Source organism: Haliotis rufescens, unplaced genomic scaffold (assembly GCF_023055435.1).
Source record: "Haliotis rufescens isolate VD_foot unplaced genomic scaffold, xgHalRufe1.0.p SCAF_6, whole genome shotgun sequence".
Lineage (NCBI taxonomy): Eukaryota > Metazoa > Mollusca > Gastropoda > Lepetellida > Haliotidae > Haliotis > Haliotis rufescens.
The window spans coordinates 9,183,813-9,209,979 of record NW_025964334.1 but is presented as its reverse complement, the minus strand read 5'-3'; the positions used below and the strand labels follow the sequence as shown (position 1 = coordinate 9,209,979).

Here is a 26,167-nt window from a genome sequence, read left to right as displayed (position 1 = left end):
GTTATTTATTTATGTACAAAATATAGCAATCAAATTTATGAAATAATTCAATTTCTTTAAAACAAAACAAGAATTGAATGAGTAAATTTTTCATTTAAAACGGTTCTTCGTAGCTGAAACTTTGAAATACTTATCCCTTGTGATGGAAAAATCAATACAGCCAAGCAGGACATGCTTGACTGTGATTCTTTCATCACAAGGGATGCAGAATGGAGGATCCTCATCTTTTAATATATATTCATGAGTATAACGAGAATGGCCACTATGACATCGTCTTAAAATGACGTCTTGAAATCTGGACTGTCAATCCAAGTAACATACCATGACATAATATGGTATAACATGATATAACATGACATTACATGACATAAGATGACCACCGAACAAGTGCAAGTCAAGACTGCATCCATCTGTTTCATAATGTACTCTCTAGAGAAAGTAGGACCCCGGACCTTTCGCTCTCCGGGCGGACGCTCTACCACTAGACCACGGAGGCTGTCTGGATGGATAAGAATAAGGTGAGGACTACATGTAACCCATGACAAGAAAGACAACATGTTGACCGTGTATTTTAAGGGTTCAAACAACCAAAAAAAAGACGACAGGGGTGTGTAGTTAAAAAAGAACGTTTTAGACTTGATCAATGAAGGACATCTCCCAATGTCAATTTGAGGGAGACCTGTCCACTCCTCGTGCAGCGCCTGACCCAGTTAAGCTGACGTAGCGGCTGACGTTTGACGTCGGCGCACATGTCTCCCGATCAAACCCGATACCTCCTCTTGGCCAGGACGCATGACTGGTGTGGGTCGTTAATGTCTTGCTACTGGAGGTAGTCAGTACGATACGTGCACGGTGGGCACGTGGGTTATTGTCTTGAAAGACAAAACGTGGCCCAGCTGGGCGCGCAAGTGGCAAAACTATTGGCGCCAGTATGTTGTGGCAGTCGTACTGTCCAGTGACATTTATATGGGCAATATGCAGTGGCGTTCTCTCTCTCTTCATAGTGGTCATAATGACCCCGCCCCCATATCATTACAGACCCAACCCAAATAGGCGTCCGACTAGAATGTGTCGACTTGTTAACGGTGGCACAACAGGTGGTCGTCGAAAAAGCAGGTTAACTGCATTCTTACGATTACATATCGCCTGGTCAGTAACTTAAGCTTCTGTGGCCTGGTGCAAGTTGGCTGTTTTGGCCTGGTTTCTAATTAATCAATAACGTGATTTTGACCTTGGGCACCCTGTTCAGGGTCGATCATTAACTAAACGTGATATCCTACTGTGCAGAAAAGGTAATGGATATGACGTATATTACACAATACTGGCTCTTAGACCGGACTTTCCTTGAAGTAAGAAATTCGATGAAGGAAAACGTGAGCCACAAATGTGTAAAATTCAATGACATGTTTTATTTGATATGATTAATATCCTGGATCAGCTATTTTTGTCTATAATATATCAACTGAGAGAACGAAATATTGAAATAAAACATTAAAAACAGATTGATGATTATAACTGCCCCTTTCTGTTAATAATTGTTGTAAAAATTCAATAATACATGGATAAGTGCCAGAAGCTATGCCGTGAACGTGTTAAATTGCAAGAGGTAAAGTCATAAGATGCAGACACACAAAAAGACACTCACGCTCAATGAAATCATGCATACATGTATAATTACATCCCAGCATGGTCACATATAGAAAACAAAACACATCTAGGGTCACATGAGCCAATAATGTGTGTATGATTACTAATTGAAGGTATATAAAAGTCAGATGTTATTTACAGGTGATACATAAACAGCCCTAAGTACTCAATCTACGTTTGTTAACTGCAACAATTGTGTTGTTAAAGAGTGTAACTAGGATATGAAAATGTGTTTTCAGATATGAGGTGCTATCAGCATTTGATCGCCGTACATTTGTTAGTTTGATCAGCCATGCTGGTTTTCCTACCTGCTTCACAGTTGATCCCTGGCCACCCAGGCGAACAAACACACGTGTACATCTCCAGACCGTTCACACACGTGCCTCCGTTCTGGCAGGGGCTGCTGTTACAGGACTCAGCGACTGGTTGGAGAAACAAATGTGACCGTCAAACATAGAAACACCTTAGATTATTATCACTTGTGTAACCATAGATACAGGTGACGTAACATGGCAAAACATGACATACCATGACATAACATGATATAACATAATATAACATGACATCACATGACATAGCATAATATAACATGACATAACATGACCAGCGAACAAGTGCAAGTCAAGACTGCATCCATCTGTTTCATAATGTACTCTTTAGAGAAAGTAGGACCCCGGACCTTTCGCTTTCCGGGCGGACGCTCTACCACTAGACCACGGATGGATAAGAATAAGGAGGGACTATGTGTAACCCATGACAAGAAACACAGCATGTTGACCGTGTAGTGTAAGGGTTCAAACAACCAAAAAAGACGACAGGGGGTGTGTAGTTAAAAAAGAACGTTTTAGACTTAATAAAAAAAGTGTCATGTCTGTTTACACACCCTGTTGTCGCAGTCGTACAGTCCAGTGACATTTACATGGGCAATATGCAGTGGCGTTCTCTCTCTCCATAGTGGTCATAATAACCCCGCCCCCATATCATTACAGACCATACCCCAAAAGGCGTCCGACTAGAATGTACCAACATGTTAACGGTGGCACAACAGGTGGTCGTTGAAAATGCAGGTTAACTGCAAAAAGACACTCACGCTCAAGAAAATCTTGCATTCATGTATACTAACATGTACATCCCGGCATGGTCACATATAGGAACAATAAATCACTTCGGTGACTTCAATGTAATCAGCAAATATAAATTGTCAATGCAAGGGAATAACCAGCCTAGATTTTCTGCCGAAACAGATTCCACTTGGCAAATGGCTGTGGAATGGACCACTGAAAATAAGTGATGACACCAGGTGTTCGCGAAAAGGGTATGTTCCGCCCTACCGGAAGCACCCGCCATTCATTCAATTTGCATAAAGAATTGTCTTGTCTGACGCAGCACATGCGACATCAGCCTGTAAAACCAGACAATCAAGTGATCGAGTGACCAGAAAATCAAGTGACACGAAAGTACCATTACTGATTTTGTTGAAACTAATAAAAACGGTGCGTTAAATTTGAATTAATTCATAACATTCTCCAAACGAGTAACAATTGCATAGAATGAGACTTTTTCAGATATTACAGGACAGGTATCATGTGGTCAAGCAATGCTTTATTACAACTGCGGTATACCAATAACCAGGATCGCAAAATCATGAAAATGATCATTGACGAGTGATGACTTACACAGGCACCTTGGCGCAGACCCCGTCCAGTTTCCATACGTGGAGTTGCTGTTGTAGGTGGAACATGACATTGTGGCAGTCCCAGTCATGTTGTACCCGTTGGTGCACGTGTACGTGGCCACGCTGCCGTAGTTGTTGCTGTTGCTGACTGTGTAGGCACCGTTTGACGTTGTTTGTGGCGTACCACAGGTTATAACTTTACAGAAATGAGAATCGTATTATGCTAATATTTACACAAACAGAAATATACAATGGTTTGAAATGAAAAGTATCTGTACGTGTTTGGGGGTGAATAGAGTGTAATATTTTGCAGCTACATCTGCAATACCAGATATTTTGTAACTAATGGGTGGTCCCTTATGTTTCTTTCTAAACTAACATATGTCCCATTGTGCAGAACAGGTAATTGATATGACAAGATAGGTTCGTGCACCACAAAGTACCGTGACAATCAGCATGCTCATTTGAACAATAGGAACATGCACGCATTCATAATCAAGGACGTATATAATACACAATACTGGCTCTTAAGCCGGACGTTCCTTGAAGTAAGAAATTCGATGACGGGAAACGTGAGTCACGAATGTGTTAAATTCAAGGAATTTGATTATGATATAAATAATGTGCGCGATAAATTAAATATTTTTTTATTACATATCATCTGAATGAACTGAGCATTGAAATGAGAATTAGCAAAATATAAATTGTCAATGCAAGAGAATAACCAGCCTAGATTTTCTGCCCAATCCACTTGGCAAATAGCTGTGGAAAATTTATGAATGGACCATTGAAAATCAGTGATGACACCAGGTGTTCGCGAAAAGGGGAAGCATGTCCTGCCCAACCGGAATAACCCGCCATTCAGTATTTATTGTATGACACAGCACAGCAGTACTCGTGTAAAACCAGACAATCAAGTGATCGAGTAACCAGAAAATCAAGTGACACGAGGGTACGATTACAGGTTTTGTTGAAACTAATAAAAACGGTGTGCTAATTTTGGAATACGTCATACCATCCTCCAGACGGGTAATAATTGCATAAATTGAGATTCATTTTTTCATGGGTGCTACTCAGGGGCCCGTAGACAATGGGTGCAAGATGGTTGATACAAAGACAGATGATTGGCACTATTACCATTATCACAGCATGTTCCATATCTCCCAGCCGGGCACCTGCATCCGCCGTAGGAGGAGTCGTACGAACCGTAGGTACAGTGAGTGTTGCAGTCCCTGTAGTCGTAGGCGCCGGCGCCACCATCACAGTGCCCAAAAGTCTCACAACTGTCAAGCATCCGCACCTGTCTCTCTCTGACCTGCCTCCCGTAGCAGAGCCTTGAACAGGTAGACCATCCTTGCCATGCTACCCAACTGCATTCACACGCATCCCATGTTGGAGCTCTCTGACTCCATGCTGCATGAAGCATGAACAGAGCAATCAGGTGCACCGTACATAAACACATTGTGTCGGTGTACACTCTTTTCTGGTTGTACACGATAGTATCGGGATAAAATCCCTGTTTCAAATACACTGCGTTGACTTTATAAGAACAGAGGCACGAGTAGGAAAACAGGGCTTGGGTTACTTCCTGAATCACTGGGCCAAGACGTTAGTTTAAATAAGACTATTGGGTAGATTTGAGACCGCCTACATGCAGTGGCTATACATAGTGAGTGAGTGAGGTAAGATTTAACGTCACATCGGCAGTATTTCAGCCATATCGTGACGAGAAGTACATTAATAATACACATAATTATACGAAATAAATACCTGTCGACGAAGGACAGTAGAATAACTAGAATATCACAGACTTGATTTAAAACTAGTTGTGAATAATAAAAACAGTAAGCATTAATGAACATCACAATATAAAAATGGGCTAGAAATCGTCAGCCACTGAAAGGAGATCACCATACTGGGGACCATGGGGACTTACAGTACCTTAGCTTCCTGCACGGACCCCGGCAGGATTTATATCATCCCTTCAGTCACTGACGACAGTGTATTAGTTAAGCCTTAGATTAAAATAACGAATATACTACGTTTAAAAGCCTGGTATGCAGAAAAATACCTGGAATGAAATGGGACTTACATACCCTCTTAGGGGGACAATAATTTTACGCTACTTCAACCCCCCTCGAGGGTATAGCCACTAACAATCTAAGTTATTAAATTGCACTACCAATTTTTAAAACAATACAGTTAGCACATCAAAATTTATGAAAAAGCTCTATTTCTTTTAAAAAACATAACAGTAAACGAGAATTAACATCATTAAAAAGGTCCTTAATTGTTTTAACTTTGAAATATTTATCCCTTGTGATGGAAAAATCAATACAATCAAGCAGGACATGCTTGACTGTGATTCTTTCATCACAAGGGATGCAAAACGGAGGATCCTCACCATTTAAAAGATACTCATGTGTATATCTTGAATGGCCAATACGACATCGTCGCATAATGACCTCTTCAAATCTGGACTGACAGCCCAAGTAGGTGTAACCGATATTTGGTTTAATTTCATGTAATTTATTGATACCTACTTGGGCGTCCCACTTCTGTTGCATAAGATCTCGGATGTAAGATCGAATCATGGGTTTAAAATCAGTGTATGGGATCAGAAGTGGTGTCACAGATTTGTTGAGGGCTGCTTTTGCAGCAGCATCGGCCATTGTGTTACCTTTGATACCAACATGGCTTGGTAACCAACAAAAGACGATGTCATATTGGCCAGTAGCAAGATCATTAAATAATTCGAGAATTTCGATTAAAAGTGGATGTTTTGATGACATATTTTTAATCGCCTGAAGGCATGAAAGAGAATCTGAAAACAGTATGAATTGTTTATGTTTAGCTTGATTACTGATATATTTAAGTGCTGTAAAAATGGCGTTTGCTTCTGCAGTGAAGATGGAACTGTTATCAGGTAAACGTGAAGATATTGTTCTGGATCCAATGACGGTGGCACTAGCAACTGCGCCACCATCCTTGGATCCATCTGTAAAGATAGATTTATAAGTGTCATAATTGTTTCTTAATTGACTGTATTCTTGTTGGTAAATTAATTCGTTAGTGTCTGATTTCTTTAGTTTTGTTAATGTAAGATCAACCTCTGGCCGTACCATTTGCGAAGGAGGTGTTGAAAACAGTTGAGTTGGAGCTATATCTTGCAGTTTAATATTGGAAGCAAACAAGGCAGACTGGATTCTGATTCCGAGTGGTGGAACAAGAGATGACTTTTTATTGTAAATATCTTGGTAAAGAGGATTGAAGACGCAATTAAAAGCTGGATTGGACTGATTAGAATATAATTTAGTGACATATTGTAAAGATAATTTTAGACGGCGTTGTTTAAGAAAAGGTTCATGCGCTTCTACATACAGACTGTGAATTGGAGACGTCCTGAAGGCACCAAGGCAAAGCCTCAGGCCCTGATGATGTATCGTATCAAGTTTTTTTAAATTACTTTTACAGGCTCCACCATAGACGATGGAGCCATAATCAAGTTTTGAACGGATGAGTGACCTGTATAAGTGTAAAAGGGTTGTTTGATCCCCTCCCCACTTTGAATTAGAAACAACTTTCAAGAGATCGAGTGCCTTCAGGCATTTAGCTTTTAGGTATTTAATATGCGGGAGGAAAGTTAAGTGATGATCAAAAATAAGTCCCAAGAACTTGGCTTCCTTAACAACTTTGATAGGGGTGCCATTCAGAAATAGTTCAGGGTCCTTATACGGTTTATATTTTCTGCAGAAATGTATGCAATTAGTTTTTGATTTGGAAAATTTAAACCCGTTTTCTAGACACCACTTGTGAATTTTATTAAGACATAATTGTAATTGCCTTTCAATTGTGTGCATATTTTTACCCCGGCAAGATAGATTAAAATCATCCACAAAAAGTGATCCATTAACTGAATCATTTAAAACTTTTGACAAACTGTTAATTTTTATACTGAATAAAGTGACAGACAAAATACTGCCTTGTGGGACACCCTGATCCTGATTATAATGATCAGACAGGGTTGTACCCACTCGGACTTGAAATTATCTGTCTGTTAAAAACTGTGATATGAAATGAGGCAAACGGCCTTTTAATCCAAAATCATGAAGATCTTTTAAAATACCATGTTTCCATGTTGTATCGTATGCTTTTTCTAAATCGAAAAAGATCGATACAGCATGTTGTCTATTTACAATGGAATTTTTAATAAACGATTCTAAACGCACTAAATGATCGATAGTACTTCTGTTTTTCCGGAAACCGCATTGTATATTGGTGAGAAGATTATTTGTTTCCAAGTACCACACTAATCGATTATTTACCATGCGTTCCATCGTTTTACAAACACAGCTAGTTAGAGAGATAGGTCGGTAATTTGAAGGATCATTATGATCCCGCCCAGGTTTTGGTATTGGTATAACAATGGCATTATGCCATGAAGTTGGAAACGTCCCAGATGTCCAAATGTCATCGAATATAGTCAACAAAGTTTCAAGGCATGATTCGGGCAAGTGTTTCAGTAGCTGATAATGAATATTATCAGCGCCTGCTGCTGTATCATGAGCTTGCCCTAGGGCAGTATATAGCTCATGTAGTGAAAATACTTCATTGTAATCTTCACCATTATCAGATGTAAAATTTACTTTTTTCTTTTCCTGTTGGAGCTGATATTTTTGAAATTCGGGAACGTAATTAGATAAGGACGAATGTTGAGATAATGTTTTCCCAAGTCTATTGGCAATAGCAGTTTTATCAGTTAGTAAAGTATCGCCATCCTTCAGATGGTTAACTGTAGAATTTGATCCCTTGCCTTTGATCTTTTTAATCATGTTCCATACTTTGGACATAGGGGTACGAGTGTTTATTTTGGAGACATAGTTTCTCCATGATAGACGTTTATTTTGCTTAAATAGACGTCTTGCCTTAGCATTTGAAATTTTGACAGTGTTTAAATTATGGACAGTGGGATGTTTACGGAAGTATTTCTCCGCCTTCTTACGACATTTCCTAGCTTGTTTGCAAGTGTCATCAAACCATGGTTTACGAACACGTGGGTTGACGGAGGACTTAGGAATTGATTCATCAGCAATTGTATTCAGTTGATCTGAGAACAACTGAATCGGGTCAGTAACATTCTGAAAAGACGTAAGTTGCAATTTATCTTTGCATAAAGACTAAAATAAAGTCCAATCAGCCTTCAACAAATTCCATCGAGGTGAAGGTGGATCATCAGCGGGATTAATGGGTTTAAGTACAGTGGGGAAATGGTCACTTCCACACAGGTCATCGTGGACTGACCAGGAAAATTCGTGTAACAAAACTGAATCTGTCAGAGACAGATCGAGAGATGAATACGTGCCAGTAGCAGGGTGTAAATACGTATCGGAGTCATCATTAAAGATGCAGAGATCATTATCGGAAACAAAATCCTCGATCACTTTTCCCTTTTGATTAATGATTGCACTTCCCCATAAAGGATTATGCCCATTTAGATCAACCATGATAACACAGGGCTTTGGGAGCTGATCGTATAGTTTTTGTAGATCATTACGCTGAAGATTTGAAGAAGGTGGAATGTATAAGGAGCAAAGTGTCAAGGCAATATGCAGTGTAAGTCTAACTGCAACTGCTTGCAGATTTGTGTCAAGCGGAACAGGACTGTGAACAACGCCCCGCCGCACCAAAATAGTAGCTCCTCCAGTAGCTTTATCACCTGGAGGAGAAAAAGAATGATAGGAACTATACTGCCTTAATTCAAATTTATCTGTATGTTTTAGGTACGTCTCTTGTAAACAAATTGCTGATGGACTTAAATCTGTTGTTAATAATTGCAATTCGTGAAAATTATGCCTAAGTCCTCTGCAATTCCATTGAAATATATTTGAATGGTTCATGGCGGTTCTATAGGAGATCGCTCACGTGAACGTGAAGAAGAGTCACCACTCATGGAAGATGGAGTAACATCCATCTCGAGAGGATCAAAGTAATTGTGAACATCTACAGATGTTTCAGTGAGAGTAGGGATCTTAGTAGAAATTTTCTTGTTTTGTTTCTTCTTTTGTTTTTTGGGCATTTCAGGCGATGGTTTGTTAGGTGCTGGTAATTCAGGAGTTGGATTAGGTGGGGCCATAGTCTGAGTCACAACCTGAGATGCTGAAGAGATGCCACATGATTGACTATCGGAATCATTGGTCTGACTCTCTGATGTTGTAACCATAGGCACAGGGTGTTCAGAGTGTGTCCATGTCAAGTCAGTTTGACATTCTATAGATCTTGTGGTAGAAGGTCGAGAGACAGCAGCAGCATAGGTGTGCGCTGATGGAGGTGACCGGCTGGCAACGACTTTTTTAGCCTCCTGAAAAGAAATGTTGTTTTTACATTTGACAGTTAAGATTTCCTTTTCATGATTCCAAAGAGGACAGGATTTCGAAGACGCAACATGTTTACCCATACAATTAGCACATTTGGGGTCAGCTGTACAATCTGAGGCGTCATGATTTGCACCACAACGGTGACAAACAATCGGGCGATCGCATGATTTGGAGCCATGCCCAAACTTCTGACACTGGTAACATCGGAGTGGATTGGGGACCGTTTCACTGAAGTGACATGTTGATCTTTGAGTTCGTCAAGAATATCATCTTCATTCATTTCCGCCAGACAACGGCCTCTGTCGCGGATGATCCCCCGACTCGAGTTCAACGTTCTGTGCGCAGAGACAGCAACTTCAGTGTTTGCAAATGTAGTACATTTCAAAAGATTGACAGCTTGCTGTCTCCGTGCACACTCTACCAAAAGAGAACCACCCCGGAGCCGTGAAACATTCTTAACTTCACCACAAATACCTGCAATGGCTTTAGATATGGCAAAAGGATTTATTTTTAGTGGTAATTCATTTCTGGATTCAACTACCAAAAAACGTGCCCAAGAATTATTATTTGGTATGAGAGAAGCATCATCATCAGATGATAAAATCTCAGTTTCCAAACGTCTCTTCTTTTCATTGCGGATCGAACCAGAGTGATTGTGAGCCATGGTGAAAGTAATTGATTCAACACCCCTGCTCCCCACCCACCATGGAGTGCTACAAAGAGCGATGTTTTATTGCACCGGATCTCCAACATGCAAACATCAGGGATACAGAGGTGTTATACTCCAGTAAGAACAACATGAATAGCTGTATTTGTCTATTAAATAAAATGTCAGGCTGGTTCGGCCCATGGCAAGAAATTGAAGACATACAGAACTCAGAGGTCGAAAGTACCAGATTGGCCCATGAGCCACCGCCTTCTGGCGTAAGACTCTAGGCAATGTATACAATCAAAAATTGAGAACATACACAAGGTATGCATGGCCAAGACCAAAATATACAGTGAAATACAACACAGGTGTGCATATACAATATTACGCACAGGGCCTGGCATGACCAGCCGATTGATAAGACCGGGCCCATCTTACCACCCGTCTAGGCGAAGTAAGGGTCGAAGTAGTGTGTTGGGCAAAGGAACACAGTTCCAGGAACCAGTGCCCTCAACTACCAGACTCCCGTCCTCCGCCGACACAGGGACGCAACCCACGGCAAACGGGCTGCCCACTTTGGTCGCCTCTTACGACCAGCAATGGGGTGCTGTGGAAATATTCTACCCCGGTTCCACACGGGGGAAGAGCTATTAGCGTAACCCAGCACTCACCACGAGGAGGTTGCTCTTCACGAGTGCCAGTGGCTATACATAATACAGGCGTCACGCGATTAGGAGTTAACCAATACACCTTCTCCACATGATCTACAACCTTGACAGGCTCTACCGCTATAGGAGCACAGGCCTTAAACGACGCAACTTTTCGCAGTCGCATAAACATATTTTCCGCGGAGTCGCATAAGGTAAAAAAGAAACAATCTGGAAATTTGTACAAACATATATGACATACTCCTTCCAGGTTGGATCTATATCATGATTATTTTATAAAACCTAAATAATGTTCTTATATTCCTATCCTAGGGCTATCAAAAGGAAATTGTAACATGTGAAGTTTAATTTAATAATATTTATTAATCATATTTAAACTTATTCATTGTCCTATGGAACTTTGGAAGAAATGGTGAAAACAAATACAAATGTACTGGATATGTTTCAAATAGAAGCTTCGAGCCCATATGTGGAGGTCACGACGTCTCAAGGTCAAATGGACCAACCATTCTTGAGGGGCTGATCTCTTTAAAACAATAATTTGTCCTCATGCTTCACTGACAAACAATAATTGTTTGCTATACATGTACATGCTGAATTTCCTGAAAAAGAATGTTTTAAAAAACTCGTCATTATTTCGAGATATAAAGTCGTGTTATCTCTTGGCCTTCAGATATTGATAACGTCATGGCCACCAGGTAATACCTCGTGGTCTCCAGGCGTTACCATGTGACCTACATGCCTACTGGCCTCCGGGTATTATCTTGTGGCCTCTAGGTATTATATATTGATCCCTTGGTATTAGCTGGTGACCCCAAGGTATTATAAGGAGGTCTCAATGTATTATCGCATGACCTGTCGATATTACCATTACTAGTACCTGGGAGCCATATGTATTATCTTGTGGCCTCCTGGTTTGTTCTCGTGACTTCAAGGATTTATCTTGTGGCTTCGGTGTATGAATGAATGTATGGCTTGTGAGTATTATCTGATAGCCTCGGGTATTAATTCATTGCCAATAGGTATTATCTCGTGGTCTCCAATTATGGTCTGTGGCGTCCAGGTATTATCGCGTGGCTCCCAGGTATCGTCACGTGACCTCCGAGTTTTATCTCATAGCCTCTAGGTATTATATTGTGATTTCCAAGCTTTATCCACTTGCCTCCAGGTATTATTTTGTGACCTCCAGGAATTATATCGTGGTCTGCATGCCTTCAGGTATCATGTCATGACCTGTCGGGATTTTTTGCGGAACTATATGTACGAGGGCTGGCTGAAAAGTTCTAAGCCTAACTGTAAAAGACCAGTACCAAGTCGATGGTTTTCATTTATTTCTCCACATAGTCCCCTTCCAGGTTAAGACACTTTTGCCAGCGATGCTGCAAGGCCTGGATGCCGATCAAGATGAAATTTTCTTCAGCCACCCTAAAAAAGTAATTCACAGCGGAAATGACGTCATCATTACTAGGAAAATGGCGACCGGCTAGTTCCTTTTTCATTTTGGGTAACAGGTGGAAGTCTGACGGGGCAAAATCGGGTGAATAAGGGGGATGGTCAATGGGTTCGAAGCCACAATCATGGATCGCTGACATGGCAACAACCGATTTATGAACAGGAGCATTGTCTTGGTGGAACAGGACTCCTTTAGTGGGCATTCTCCGTCGCTTAGCTTTGATAGCTTCAAGCAACTGTCTCAGTAGGTCAGCATACTATCTCCCATTGATAGTCTGGCCTTTTTCAAGATAGTCAATCAGCAGAATGCCCTTGGAATCCCAAAAGACTGAAGCGATCACCTTTCCAGCAGAAGGAACCGACTTGGCTTGTGGGGGAGGGTGGGGGGCTGGTGATTCCGGATGCTTTCATTGTTCAGACTAAATTTTGGTTTCTGGTTGAAAGTGATGAATCCAGGTCTCATCCATGGTTACAAATCGGGCCAAAAAATCATCGGGATCTGCTTCAAAACGGCATAAATTGTCATGGGACGTCAGGAATCTGACACGTTTCTGATCCACTGTCAAGAGCTTTGGCACCCATCTTGCAGAAACTTTTGTCATTCCCAACTCGTTGGTGATAATGTGCTCAACCCTCTCAAAAGAGAGATGCCCTGAACACTGGCAATATGTCGAGTGGTCAATCGTCGATCAGCCATCACCATGTCATGCACCCGGGTAATGTGTTCCGGAATGGTTGCTGTTGAAGGCCTTCCTGGACGCGGGTCATCGTCAAGGCTCTCTGTGCCACGCTTGAACTCCACAGCCCACTTCTCTACAGTGGAAAAGGAAGGGCATCATCCCCTAAAGTGGAGACAATGTCAACATGTTCTGTGTTGGAGTTAGCCCTTTCAGTCGCAGGTACTTGATGACTGCCCTATAGCCAGTTTTGTCCATTTCTGGTAATTTCAATGGGTAGGTTCACAAGATGGTCTGGTACAAAGACAATAATAACACTACAGTTGCAGTTCTTATGTCTATGATTCATTAAATGATTGTACTTGTTGGTGGCAAAAGTTTGTTTCAATCCGATTGAGATATCCCACTTAGGCTAAGAAATCTTCAGCTAGCCCTCGTATTATATCGTGGCCTCCAGGTCTTATCTCATGGTCTGCGGGTATTATCTAGTGACCTCGAGGTATTATCTCGTGGCCTCCATGTTTTATCTCATGGTCTGCGGTATTTTCTAGTGGCCCACAGGTATTATTTCGTGGCCTCCATGTTTTATCTTATGGTAAACTTCAGATATTATCAGGTTACATTTAAAAACTGATGAAACCGTCACAAGTGGGAAAACAAACTGCGCAGTTTACAAGAAACATCCAACATCGTAAGAAAATGATGGCACACAATGAACCAAGTCACCCAACCGGAAAACCCAACCATTCAAATCAACTCTTGCGACAAGAAACATAGCGTTTGGGTCAACATGTGGAAATAGGTACACAACAATATAAAATAACGGCGGGTGCCCCGTCTGGCCCTTGGCCTACTATTGAACGACTCTTTGTTGTTTTTGCCGACTTGATACTGTCGCTGGAGACATATATCTCCTTTCTGGTATCTGAAATCCGAAATTTTGTACTAAATGTAAATTTGGATGTCTATCTATTATGACACTGGAGCCTCCATGGTCTGGTGGTAAAGTGTCTGTCTGGAGAGCAGAAGGTCAATGTCCGATCCCCGGCCGCGTCACACCAAGAGACCTGGTACTTTTTGAATACACAATTCATTTTTAGAAATTGGTCTAATGTAATAAATGTTATATTTCGGGATAACACGTTCTTAGCAAAATACAAATTCGACAATCCCATACCTGGTAGCAGGAGACAGAACGACACGCCCTAAAGGTGTGGTGGTAAAACAATTCAATCAACAATGTCAATGTCGGGTGTGCCCACCGTTTGCATGAATACAGGCGAGGCAGCGGCGGCGCTCTGACGATACCAGCAGCCAAAGAATGTCCCAACTGAGCTGATTCTCGTGTGCGTCGTGGTAACTCATCCCAGAGATGTTCTATGGGAGAGATGTCTTGACAAACAGTCGGCCATGGCAGTGTTTTGCTGTCTCTTTAAGTCTGTTACAACACGTGCAACATGTGGGCGGGCAGTATCCTACTCCAAATTGACGTTATGTCTCGACATTTGCACAAAGGTAGAATTTCATATCTAACGATGCTGTCCCGGTAGCGTACGCCATTGAAATTGCCATTATCAGTGTTGAGCTGTTGTAAAACCATTACACTTCTACCTCAAACTGATGACGTTGGGTAAAGTTGGGTCGTTAAAACGTTCTTCTGGAAGCGTGTAGACCCCTGCACGACCATCAGAGCTATCCAGATGAAACCTGGACTCACTTGTGAAAGGAATACTGTCCTCTCTTTTCTTCTCAACCTCATATACTGTCTACACGACGTTAGAAGTGCCCGACGGTGATTTGGAAGCAAAACTAGGCGTATCGCTAGACGTCGGATGTTGTGCTCCCCCAACCGATCGCGTAAGGTTCCGCCACTGTGTGACCTCAACACAGGGATTAACCCTGTTAATGTGGCAGTTTGGTATCGATTCCGCAAATGAACCAACCGAATATGGTTGAAGTTACGTTGATATGAATGTTCCCTGCTGCAGATAACGTCTCCAAAGAGATGATATTGTGGTTCGATGAACATTAAAATGTCTGGCAACTTCGATTTGCAACATTTCCGTTTGAAGCATACCCACGGTGTGTAGATGTTCAGTTTCAGGTAGCCGTGTCATTGCGTAAGCATTATATAGGATAACAAGAGTATTTTCACGAGCACCTGGTAGCTAAATAAATATTGTTTGCTGGTCACATTACAAAAAACACGTGTATGAGTATCATTCTCCGAACAAACAATCAAGCATCCAAATTGGTATCTGCACATTAACATGTATGTGCAAATATTGAATCACCATCTTAAAATTAAGGATATATATGTATTGAAAACTGAATTATTCAAATTCAGAAGAAAGATATTTTAGTTGAACTTCATACGAAACACAGTTACTTTTTCCCATCAGTAGATAAGAAATATGTTTTCAATATTAGTTCATGTTGACTCTCGTTCATATCCCCCAAACACGTTTTTAATCGTAGCATATGTGTTGTTTTAATGTTTGGCTAAATTTGTCAGCCATTGTCAACAGCTGAAGGGATGATGTAAATCCTGCTTGGGTCCATGCGGGTAGCAAAAGTACTTAAGTCCCCATGGTCTCTAGTATGGGGATCAACCTTAACTTCAGTTGCTGGCGATCTATGGCCCATTCTTATATTGTATTGTTCCAAGAAGTGGTATCTTTTTATGGTTGCATGCTAGTTTTAAATATTAATCTGTGATTTTCTGGTTATTTTACTGTACATCGATGACAGGTTTTTTTTTAGTCTAAATATAAGTATTAATAAGGTATAACTTCTCGTCACGATATGGCTGAAATATTGCTGATGTGAAGTAAAGCATTAACTCACTCACTCTCTCACTCATATCCCCCAACAAATAAGAGTTGTACAACGTCCATCCGCAACTTCTGATCCATGCACTGTCTTCATTATAAAAAAGTGTTGATGGTAGATATGAGTAAACGTCATACGGCATTATCTTTAGGGACACGAAGACCAGGAAGCAGGAACTTGACAATGAATTTTTCTACTACTCTTACTCTGGATCCTGCCATGACAACAACACTCAGCTTGAAATCGCACAGAATTTTATCCATATTCTCAGCACGAGCAGTACCTTCATTGATGTATGTGGAGCCGCAGTTCCTGAATGCCGTGTGGAATTTGTTGATATAAAATGCGGAGAAACCGGCAGAAGAAAGCGCTCTGTCAAGAGATCAGCCTCAGAGATTTTCCTCACGAAAGTCAAAAGATCAACAGTTCCGACTGTCATAAGGTTTGAAGTTATAGTACCCTTCAAAACAGATTCCAAAGAGTGAGTGAGTGAGTGAATATGGTTTTACGCCGCTTTTAGCAATATCACGGCGGGGGACACCAGAAATGGGCTTCACACATTGTACCCATGTCGGGAATCGAACCAGGGTCTTCGGCGTGACGAGCGAACGCTTTAACCACTAGGCTACCCGACCGCCATATATCATATCATAATATGGGGTGAAAATGAGCATGACAAGAGTGCATTGGAAGTGCGGGACGCATTTCAGTGAGAAAGCAGCACCCTTGAAAGAACTTCTACAGAGCGACATTCAGTTGCACTGGAATCAAACTCACCAGCAAGCTCTGAATGGTATCAAGAGAGACATTTGTGAGCCCAACACACTACATAACTATGATGTTAACAAACCTGTCACACTAACATGTGATGCCTCGAAGAATGGACTGGGTGCAGCTGTACTCCAAAGCGTTTCTCCCATTGCTTATGCCTCACGGGCTATGATGAAAACACAAGTAAACTACGCCCAGATCGAAAAAGAACTCCTGGCAATTGTGTTTGCTTGTGAGAAGTTCCATGATCATATCCTTGGAAAAGAAGTCACAGTAGAGACTGATCACAAGCCTTTGATCAGCATATACAAGAAAGCTCTTTTTGCTGCACCGGCGCGGTTGCAAAGAATCCTTTTACGTTTGCAACCGTATGACCTAAAGTTAGTCTATAAGACGGGTGAAGAACTTCATGTTGCGGACACATTGTCGAGAGCCTTCTTGAAAGATGAGGAATTTGAGGTAATGACAGTTTTACCCATGCCAGATGCCAGAGGTGAGCAACTCAAGGCTGAAACTGATTAACTTGTATTAATTCACCAATATGTCAAACATGGCTGGCCACAGTACAAATGAGATGGTACACCCAGAGGCATGGAAATATTTCTCGTTCAGAGATGAAATCACATTTTCTTTAAAGGAGACAAAGTCATTGTCCCTACATCACTGCGGCATGATTACATGAAAAATATTCATCAAGGACACCTCAATACAGAGCTGTATAAAAGAGAAACAAGAGATTACCTGTATTGCTGTAACATGAACTCGGGCATTGAACAGTGGGTAGCTGAATGTGCAGTGTGCAAGAGCTACAAATCTCAACAGCAGAAGGAGCCTCTCAAATGTCATGAGATTCCTACCAGGCCCTGGCAAATACTTGCATCAGATCTATTCACTTGGAACTCAACCGAATGCCTTGTGCTCGTCGATTCATACTCCGGTTGGATAGAAATATACACTCTGAACACAACTACCTCTGCAGCTGTAAAAAGAAAGCTGAAAGGCCACTTTGCTAGGTTTCGGTGTGCCGGACACTCTTCTGACTGACAATGGACCCCAGTTCTCATTACGGGAGTTTGCATTATTTGCTAAAACCTGGGGATAAACACACAAAACGAGCAGTCCAGGTTATCCACAGAGCAATGGACTTGCCGAAAAGGCAGTACAGTCTGCCAAAAGAATGTTTGGGCCTTTTTTGAAAAAAAATCGGTGGGTCGCACTAAAAATACAAAATTATCAAATTCGCAAAACATGTCACCAAGTTATTAGTTCTGTACATGTCAATATGATGTCTGCACTTCATATGGGGAAGGGAGAGCTCTCTTAAGCTTGCAGTCAAGTCACCAACCACATAAGTCTCCAAGCCTGGCTCCCGATCCATTGAAGTGCCACTGAGTAATGATGTGTCAAATCAACATTAAATAATAACATATTTTGTTTATGTTTTTGTTTCAAGCATAGAATGCACATCTGTTGTTATATTTACACAGTAAATAGGCAGAATATAAGTAAATAAGTAAATAAGCATAGGTGTTATAACCAAGATCATTAGGGTACACTCACTATCACTTGTAACAAGAATAAAAAACATGTTTGTTTAATGGGATACGTCAGGCTAAAACAAGGGAATATTTCCCTTTAAATCATGCGCGTCAATCACTTTTATTGTCAATACAAAATAATTTCAAAATTCGAGCGTCATATGAGGCAAACTCTGTTATTATTAAAACAAGAAAACATCATTATCACTATCCCCGCCATGGGGCATTACAATTTTGCTTGATCATTATATAGTGAGTTTGCATATGCATACAGAATTATTGCATCTATTTGTAACTCAGTCTTGATAACTATCTCTTAGATAAATAAGCACACACAGTTTCAGTCATGTAACTTCAGTAGTTTCTGTGAAAACCCGTCTCCATTACAGCCACTATGCATGAAGTAAAATAACATGATTCAAGGTCTGTAACTCTGTAAAAAAATTATTCACAGCATCAAGCCTTAGTCTTGACAAATATCTTTTATAGGTTTTGCAAACTTTCAGGTAGTTTCCCATTAAACTTTTCCTCATTGACGAGAGGATGCACTCACTCTTAAAACATGTAGCAATGGACGTAACAATGAAAAATCAATAATTTATGGCACCAATTTTCTTACTCAGTCTTGATAAGCATAGTCTTGTCTGGTTGATGAGCTAGTGAAGTTTCATTCATGTAACTTCAGGAGTTTCTGAGAAATCTTGTCCCTATTGCAGCCATGATGCACTAAGTTAAATAACATGGATTAAGAAAGAGTGAGTCAGTTAATATTTAAGGTCACATCGGCAATATTTCAGCCATACTGTGACGACAAGGGCCATAAAGTATGAAAAAAATAAGTGATGGCACCACTTTTCGAACTCAGTCTTTGCAAGCGTCACTTAATAAGCATGAAAAAAGTTTCATTTTCATAAAATAACATAATAATAGCATGCTTGACAACTGATATAGTGTGAAAGGGCCGAGTTCAAAGTGTGAACAGTTGTTTTTTGTTGAAAAATAAAAGCGTTTCTCCCGCTTTACTTTGTTTTCAGAAGAAAATTCTACTCCAAACTCCCCCCTCAGTTTTGGACAAAAATGTGCACGGAGAGCATTTTTTAATGTGGCTTAATAGTCTGAGGGGGATTATATACAGTTTGCAAAAGTGCCGACACAACAAGAGGTTATAGGCCTCTGAGCAATTTCCGATACTATTAGGAACAATTTAGTACTTTGTGTCAGAGTTTATATCAAACACCGGTACCGAGACCGAATTCTTTCTATCAAAGTTCATGTCAACATGTTGGATGCTCAGTTGAGATGTCCTAGACGCTTTGTCTCGTTCTGATCTTCCTGTGTCCGTCCCCAGCACTTGAGCACCATCTGTATCAATATCCATAGCTGGACTGCCACCTTGGTGATGACCCGAGCGTGTGTTTGATCTTTTCTGTGTTAGAGGGACAGAAGACTGACTGTACGGAGGTGGAGCTTCAGTTGTTATGGTACCAACCTGTGTGGCCAAACAAAATGAATCGCCCTTGCTAAGGTCATTTGGGTAGTCTATTTGGATCCATGCTACTTTGATTGCTGGATTTGGAGCACCAGGTTTGAACCTGACATTCGAGGATTTGCTTTGTCGTCCCGTTGACATATCTTCCCCAACAGTCTCCAGTGCATTGACCTTCCTCTTCTGATACCTTTAACATAAAAATATTACTGGCTGCTTGACTTTTGTGCAGTTTTTTAAGCAAGTAACGAAGGTTACATTACACATGTATCATCCTGATATTTCGAAGAGAAGAATTTAACATGTACATATACGATTTAGTTTAATAAATTCATGTCTTAAGCACACTTGGACATTCTTCATAATTTTATAACTAAACTCACCATTTTCGGTAGAAGTATGCAGCAACGGACACTGCTGTGATCAGCAGGAAAGATGCTGTTACACCCACAACAAAAGCCAGTGGGAAATCTGAATAACAAATTTGTCTTCAATCAGCAGTAAGAAGCGTAATACGTAATCAGATCTAAAAGGACAATAATTGAAATCCCCAAAGGTATTATGTCAAAAAAAAGTGTAAAAAATCGACAAAACCCTCTATATTCCTAAGAAAACTCTGCCAAAGACGATTGTACAATTCCGACTACATCATGAGCATGTGTTTATGAATTACTGTCAAATATTGATGATACCAGGTGTTCAAATCCGTTGGAGTTTAAACATAGTTTTTATATATGCTATTGGTATGTGTATATTGTTTAACGCCGCATTCAGGATTATTTGCATTTAGTACTAACCCCTAAATGGATTTATCGCACGTATCCAAACCATAGGCTAATTACTGCTGGAAACCCGTCACCTCCGGGTCAGCACCCTGCATCTTGCCCGGGTCACTAGTTCTTGCGCTCGGAGGCCTAATGGCATCACTCCTCCTTTCTTCCATCGTCTGTAGTCGGCCATTCACGCACCGGCTCTCTTCAAGAACACACGTGTTCCGCCGTATCTAATCGCTTTCGCTTTGTTGTTATACTTTGTCCACAATCGCGTTCGTTTTGCGAATTTATGCTTTAAAAACAATCAGTTTCATCTTTCGCTCCACTCCTGAAGTTCACCCCAGGGACATTTACCACTTGCAGATTACCGCCTTCATCAACTCGACTTTTCGTAATGCCTCCCTCGAGAGGAGCAGTCATCAACCACAAACTCGTGAGAGGAGCCAAGTGGTCAAGGACAAACCCATGGAGTACGGATAGTACATGATGCCTATGGCGAGGTTTCAAATAATGGGAATAACGAAGGTGGCACGCCAACGCTTCCTCCCAGCAATTAACGTGCAATTTGCACAGCTTGTAACAGGTTACTAACTCGGGGAGCCAGCTTAACAAGCAGCTGAGAAACATACTCCAGTTACTAGAACATCCAGCCTGGCGACCAACCATTCTGGCACAGAATGTCAAGGGACCCCTCACGCCGCTGGGACAACATTGACGGTAAACTGTGGCTGAAGTACGTGGTCACACAGCTGGTTCGACAACTGGAGGCAGGCAGACGACCACAACAACACAGGGGGTCATCGCCAGTGAGGTATGCTGGGACATGGTTGTAGCAGGCACAACTGCAAGTACCCTCACCAATGTGGTAAGTGTGGCAGACATTTTCATGGCACTGGGACCTGCTTTGAAGGAAATGGGGTCCAGCAGACCCGATACAAGCCCAAACAATATTTCCCGGAAAGCAAACCAGTCGCCAGGAAAGGTAAATTCAATGCTTCTTTCCGCTGTGAATCTCAGTGAAAAGGCACCCTGGTTACAGCAATATGCTAAGGTCAATTGGGAACGAGCGAGGATGCTATGGCTGGCGCGCGGTGGACGGAGCTGGACGCCATCTCAGATGCACAGGTCAAGGCGCCTCGGGGCAGCCCCAGAGCCCTCATCATTCACCTGGGCTCCAACGGCCTGTGCACAGTCAAGGGCAGCCAACTCTACCTTGACATGGTGGCCTCAATCCTTTGGATACAACCACCTGACACCAGGATCCGAAGGATCCACAATGTATCCAGGGTGCGAGAGATCCAATCAGGATCCAGGGGGTGCGGAAGAACATTAACCGCAGGCCTGCCAACCGTGTGAAAGAGATTGGCGGAACAATCGTGCCACATCCCCAGATTCTGGCATAAGACGTAGACATGGTACGGCTGGGAGGGCGTCCACCTAAGCAAATAAGGACTGTGTGTGTTGCGGACAATTTATTGCGTGCCCTGGCTCTTGTTTTGCACTAATTGGAGGATGGTGTCCCCAAAGGCCAGTGTTTCCTTTCAATATCAAGGCAAGCTTGGCGTCTATGCTTCACTTACCGTATGACCGTGGTTGTGGGGAAGCTTTGTGATATGGTTCTTTTCCTACTGCTAGCAACAATATAACTTGCTTCCAATTTAAAAGTTGCGTTTAAGACAAAACTGCTTTTCAGCTGGAACCTTTCCTGGGTCACCTGCTTCTCAGTGGGAACCTTGTCTTTCCCGACTTTTCAGCCATGGAATTGTAAAATAGCTTAAGTTGGGCAACCCATTGCCACGTAATGAGAATTGTCCTCATATTCCTTACATTTTATAGTATTCACGTTACCTTTCGGAAGATGCACATCAACTGAAACACATAACAAGATATTATCAACACCATTGTGTAGTTTATACTAATCCACATATAATGGCTCAATATTTATTATGTTTAGAGAAGTTTACACAAAAGGATAAAACGGGCAGTGAAAGAAATGGTCATGAACTATGTCATCCTCACCTGTCGTGGTCAAGACTTCGAGGTCTAGTATACACTACATTTCTCCATTACCCCTTGAATACATATATCTCTTTACAGTGTCGACGCTATATTTACCAACGAATCAAACCACAGTTTAGTTCCAGTGAGAGGGAGCCAGCGAGCGCTTTGACCAATGAACGCTTTGACCAATGAACCCTTTGACCAATGAGCTCTCTGACCAATGAACGCTCATGTAACGTCTCACGGTTATATTTCTCGTGCAACATGTGCCACATCAATATCAGGCAATGGTAGGATTCGCATATATTTCATACACGGAGAAGGCCTCTTTTGATTTCCGTGGCAAATACACGGCAAATTTCATTACTTGACTGATAACAGACACGCGTCATTACCACACCGTTTATTAGCCGAATGTATCCACGGGTGGTAACGAATACAATCTCGTTAAGTATTGAAGATGAACTGTTGTGCTACATTGTACCTGTGCATTCCTCGATACTCAAGGAAGACCTCCCAGGGGTGGACTTGCCCTTCGGACATGCATGACAAAATGTCGCCCCCGTAACGTTGCCGTAGCGGCCGATGTCACATCGTTCACAGTAGCCGTTGATGTAGAAGGTTCCAGGACCACAAGGAACTAAAATTAAAAAATATTAAAATGTGTTCTTTGAATAAAGTTCTGTTCTGTTCACAGGGTACGTTTTCGTTTTAGCTTCGACTTGGTTAGAACCTCGGAAACCTTGTTAGTACAGTCCCCGTCCGTTCGGAAACCTTGTTTCTTGGTTGTTTTTGTGTTGTTGTTTAACGCAATTGTTGTACTCAGTAATATTCCAGCTATATGACAGCGGCCTGTAAATAATCGAGTCTGGACCGGACAATCCAGTGATTGAGATCATGAGCATCGATCCACGCAATAGGGATACGATGACATGCATCAACCAAGTCAGTGAACCTGACCAACCGATCCTGTTAGTCGCCTCTTACAACACGCATAGTCGGAAACCTTGTTAGTGCGGTAACACTCAGTCGGTTACCTTGTTAGTGTGGTCCCCATCAATCCAGAAAACGTTTTAGTATGGACAATATCAGACCAGAAAAATTGTTAGTGCGGACACCGTCAGACAGGAAACCTTGCTAGTACGGGCTCCGTCAGTCCAGGAAACTTTTTAGTGCGGTCCCCGTCAGTCCAGATGCATTGTCAGTGAGGACCCCATCAGTCCGGGCCAGGAACATTGTTAGTGTGGTCTCCGTCAGTTCGAAAACTTTGCTATTGAGGAACCCGTCAAATCGGAAACCCTGTTAGTGAGGACCCCGTCAGACCAGAAACCTTATTGGTACGGACCTCGTCAGTCTGCAAACCTGGTTAGTGCGGGACCCGTCAGACCAAAAACCTTATTAGGACGGACCTTGTCAGTCTGGAAATCGTGTTACTGAGGCCCCCTTTATACCAGAAACCTTAATAGTACGGCCTTTCTCAGTCTGGAAATATTGTTAGTGCGGACCCCTTCCGACCGGAACCCGTGTGAGTGAGGACCCAATTAGTCCGGAAATCTTGTTGATGAGGTCCCTGTCTGTCCGGAAACCTTGTTAGTGTGGACCCTGTCAGACAGGAAACCTTGTTTGTGCGGGCTCTGTTTTCTTAGCAATTATATGTTACCCATCAACCACTAGTCTTGTTATTTTCTGAATTCAGAGGGACGGAGATTAAACGAGCTTTCCAGATTAAGTGCAAATGAATATACTTGTTTACAAGTGGTAGTGATGTATGCATAGTATATCAATGACACCTTGCATCAAGAGCAAATAACGTAAGGAAAAATACATCAACCACAGAAACTTCTGATTCTGACTTATACAGAACTATCAATAATGCGTAACATGTGAATCTAATTTCATTTACATTATCTGTCACGACACGGTGGTTTGTCAACAGTTAAAATACCAACGAAGACATGTTGTATTTGAAATGTATATACAGTGCAATCCCGCTTATCCGGACCCCAGGTATTGGGACACCTTGCCTATATTTTAATTTTACATCAAAGATGGCTTTCTGACGGCTATATTAAAATTGCCTTAGTGTAACACGCACCCACACAATATTTCAGTCGTTTCGAAGTCCATACCGAAAGTTTATGGACGCCAACGACGAACGAAGGAGGACATTACCTCAGATGGCCTTTCAAGCCAGGTCAGCCTAAATTATTGTCAAAGAAGCTCAAGAAAGGAAGCAAGTCCAACTTTCAAACGTAACAATAACAACACTCACTGCAATAGAAGTCAACCCTGGTCCATCCCACACTGCATGTGATGCTGCCAGAAACAACAGGGGCGCCTGTCAGTAGGTAGTCCACGCCATCTATCCTCACGGTGAAGTCCCCTGCTATTGCAGAGGAGTTCAGTTGAAGAAGGGCTGAGTTGAGTCCCTCCAGACTGCTTTGTAGGCCTTCTGTTGTGTACAGATATCTCGTCATGTGACATGTCCATCGGCAAAAGTAATATATATTTGTATAAAAAGTTTCAAAATACGGTGGGTGAGCCTTTGGGGCTAGTCGTCTGACTAATCGGAGTTGCGATCCTAAGGCGTGCCAAAAATCAATAATTCTCCCTGACTTTGTAGGTTTGTCAACACCAATTGTGGTTTTCTACAAAGTGGGTAAACATCTCAGGCCTTCATCACTTTGGTCTCTTCGCCCTCATCAGTCTGATACGCTGTAATATAACTGATATACTGTTAAAAGCAGTTCACTAACTTGTGTCATGCAAGAACTAAACCAGGTGTGATAGCCAGAGGTTTAATGTAATCACGGACTTACTTTGAGCTGGACTTGTCCCAAGCGTTATAATGAATCCCATGTGGGTAATTTCCCTCTTCTTACGCTGTTCAGCATCACAAGTAGACGTACGTATGTCTTTGATGTAACACGTGTTATCTTTGATGCAAGGCAGAGACTGGGTTTCTTCTCTGGCGCGCAGTAACACCTTTGACTTCCGGTCAGCCTCATTGTCATCAATGCACTCAAGGTCTTCATACTCTTCCTCGAATTTTATCTCTAATTCATCCGGTTCTTCTATCGCTGCAAAGGAATACCAAAGTCATTTTAAGTGTATTTTAGCTTGTTGGTTGCTCAGGGGGAGGGACGGTCTTCTATGGGGATAAGATATTTTTCAGCTGCAAAACAAGATGTTTATTTTACTTAAACCTATGAGCCTGAATATATGTTATTTATCAAATCCCATTCCAATGAAATAAACACGTCTTGAATTTTAAACAAAATGTGTTTTTAACTATATGACAGTGAGAGTGAACTTCAAGTTTCTCAAGAACATTCGAATGGGCTATTAACCAGATATTATGTTGCAAGGTTGAATTCAGTTTATCAACGAGATATAGGATATGGTAATGTAGATACGTCACCATACTACTGATATCCTAAGATTGTCATAATCTGTTATACATAAATATTCAAATAACACAAGCACTACCTGTACAGCAAACATACTTTTCGAAAGACCTTCACTGATACCTACGTCCTGTAGGTAGATCACTCACTACCTTTCCATATCCGACTGAGCCCCCAGAATGACATGTGAATGTATTTGTGTGTGTGTGAGTTAATA

At 41.6% G+C, this 26,167-nt stretch overlaps 2 protein-coding genes across 2 annotated transcripts in view; both read right to left on the bottom strand.

Moving 5' to 3' along the window:
- Window positions 1-1,565: 1,565 nt before the first annotated feature.
- On the bottom strand, window positions 1,566-4,924 carry LOC124128381 (fibropellin-3-like). The gene is made up of 3 exons (XM_048386323.1): window positions 4,460-4,924; window positions 3,324-3,518; window positions 1,566-2,069 (listed from the first exon to the last, which is right to left on the bottom strand). Exons 1-3 carry the CDS (start codon window positions 4,782-4,784, stop codon window positions 1,900-1,902), a joined length of 690 nt encoding a protein of 229 aa, XP_048242280.1. The 5' UTR covers window positions 4,785-4,924; the 3' UTR covers window positions 1,566-1,899.
- Window positions 4,925-18,868: 13,944 nt separating this feature from the next.
- Window positions 18,869-26,167, bottom strand: part of LOC124151637 (sushi, von Willebrand factor type A, EGF and pentraxin domain-containing protein 1-like) — a 32,044-nt gene continuing 24,745 nt past the window's right edge. Inside the window, exons 21-26 of the mRNA XM_046524203.2 lie at window positions 25,363-25,623; window positions 24,816-24,995; window positions 23,028-23,183; window positions 22,391-22,411; window positions 20,153-20,240; window positions 18,869-19,959 (exon numbers count right to left, since the gene is read on the bottom strand). Coding sequence (XP_046380159.2) covers window positions 19,488-19,959; window positions 20,153-20,240; window positions 22,391-22,411; window positions 23,028-23,183; window positions 24,816-24,995; window positions 25,363-25,623 — 1,178 coding nt within the window. The 3' untranslated portion in view covers window positions 18,869-19,487. The remainder of the gene's footprint in view (window positions 19,960-20,152; window positions 20,241-22,390; window positions 22,412-23,027; window positions 23,184-24,815; window positions 24,996-25,362; window positions 25,624-26,167) is intronic.

Excerpts from the sequence above, each read along its gene's own strand:
- LOC124128381 (XM_048386323.1), bottom strand. The coding sequence starts at position 4,784 with ATGTGTTTATGTACGGTGCACCTGATTGCTCTGTTCATGCTTCATGCA. Across the intron at positions 3,519-4,459 it reads TGGAACATGCTGTGATAATG|TTATAACCTGTGGTACGCCA; the intron begins GTAATAGTGCCA and ends ATTTCTGTAAAG. Across the intron at positions 2,070-3,323 it reads GTCTGCGCCAAGGTGCCTGT|TCGCTGAGTCCTGTAACAGC; the intron begins GTAAGTCATCAC and ends TTCTCCAACCAG.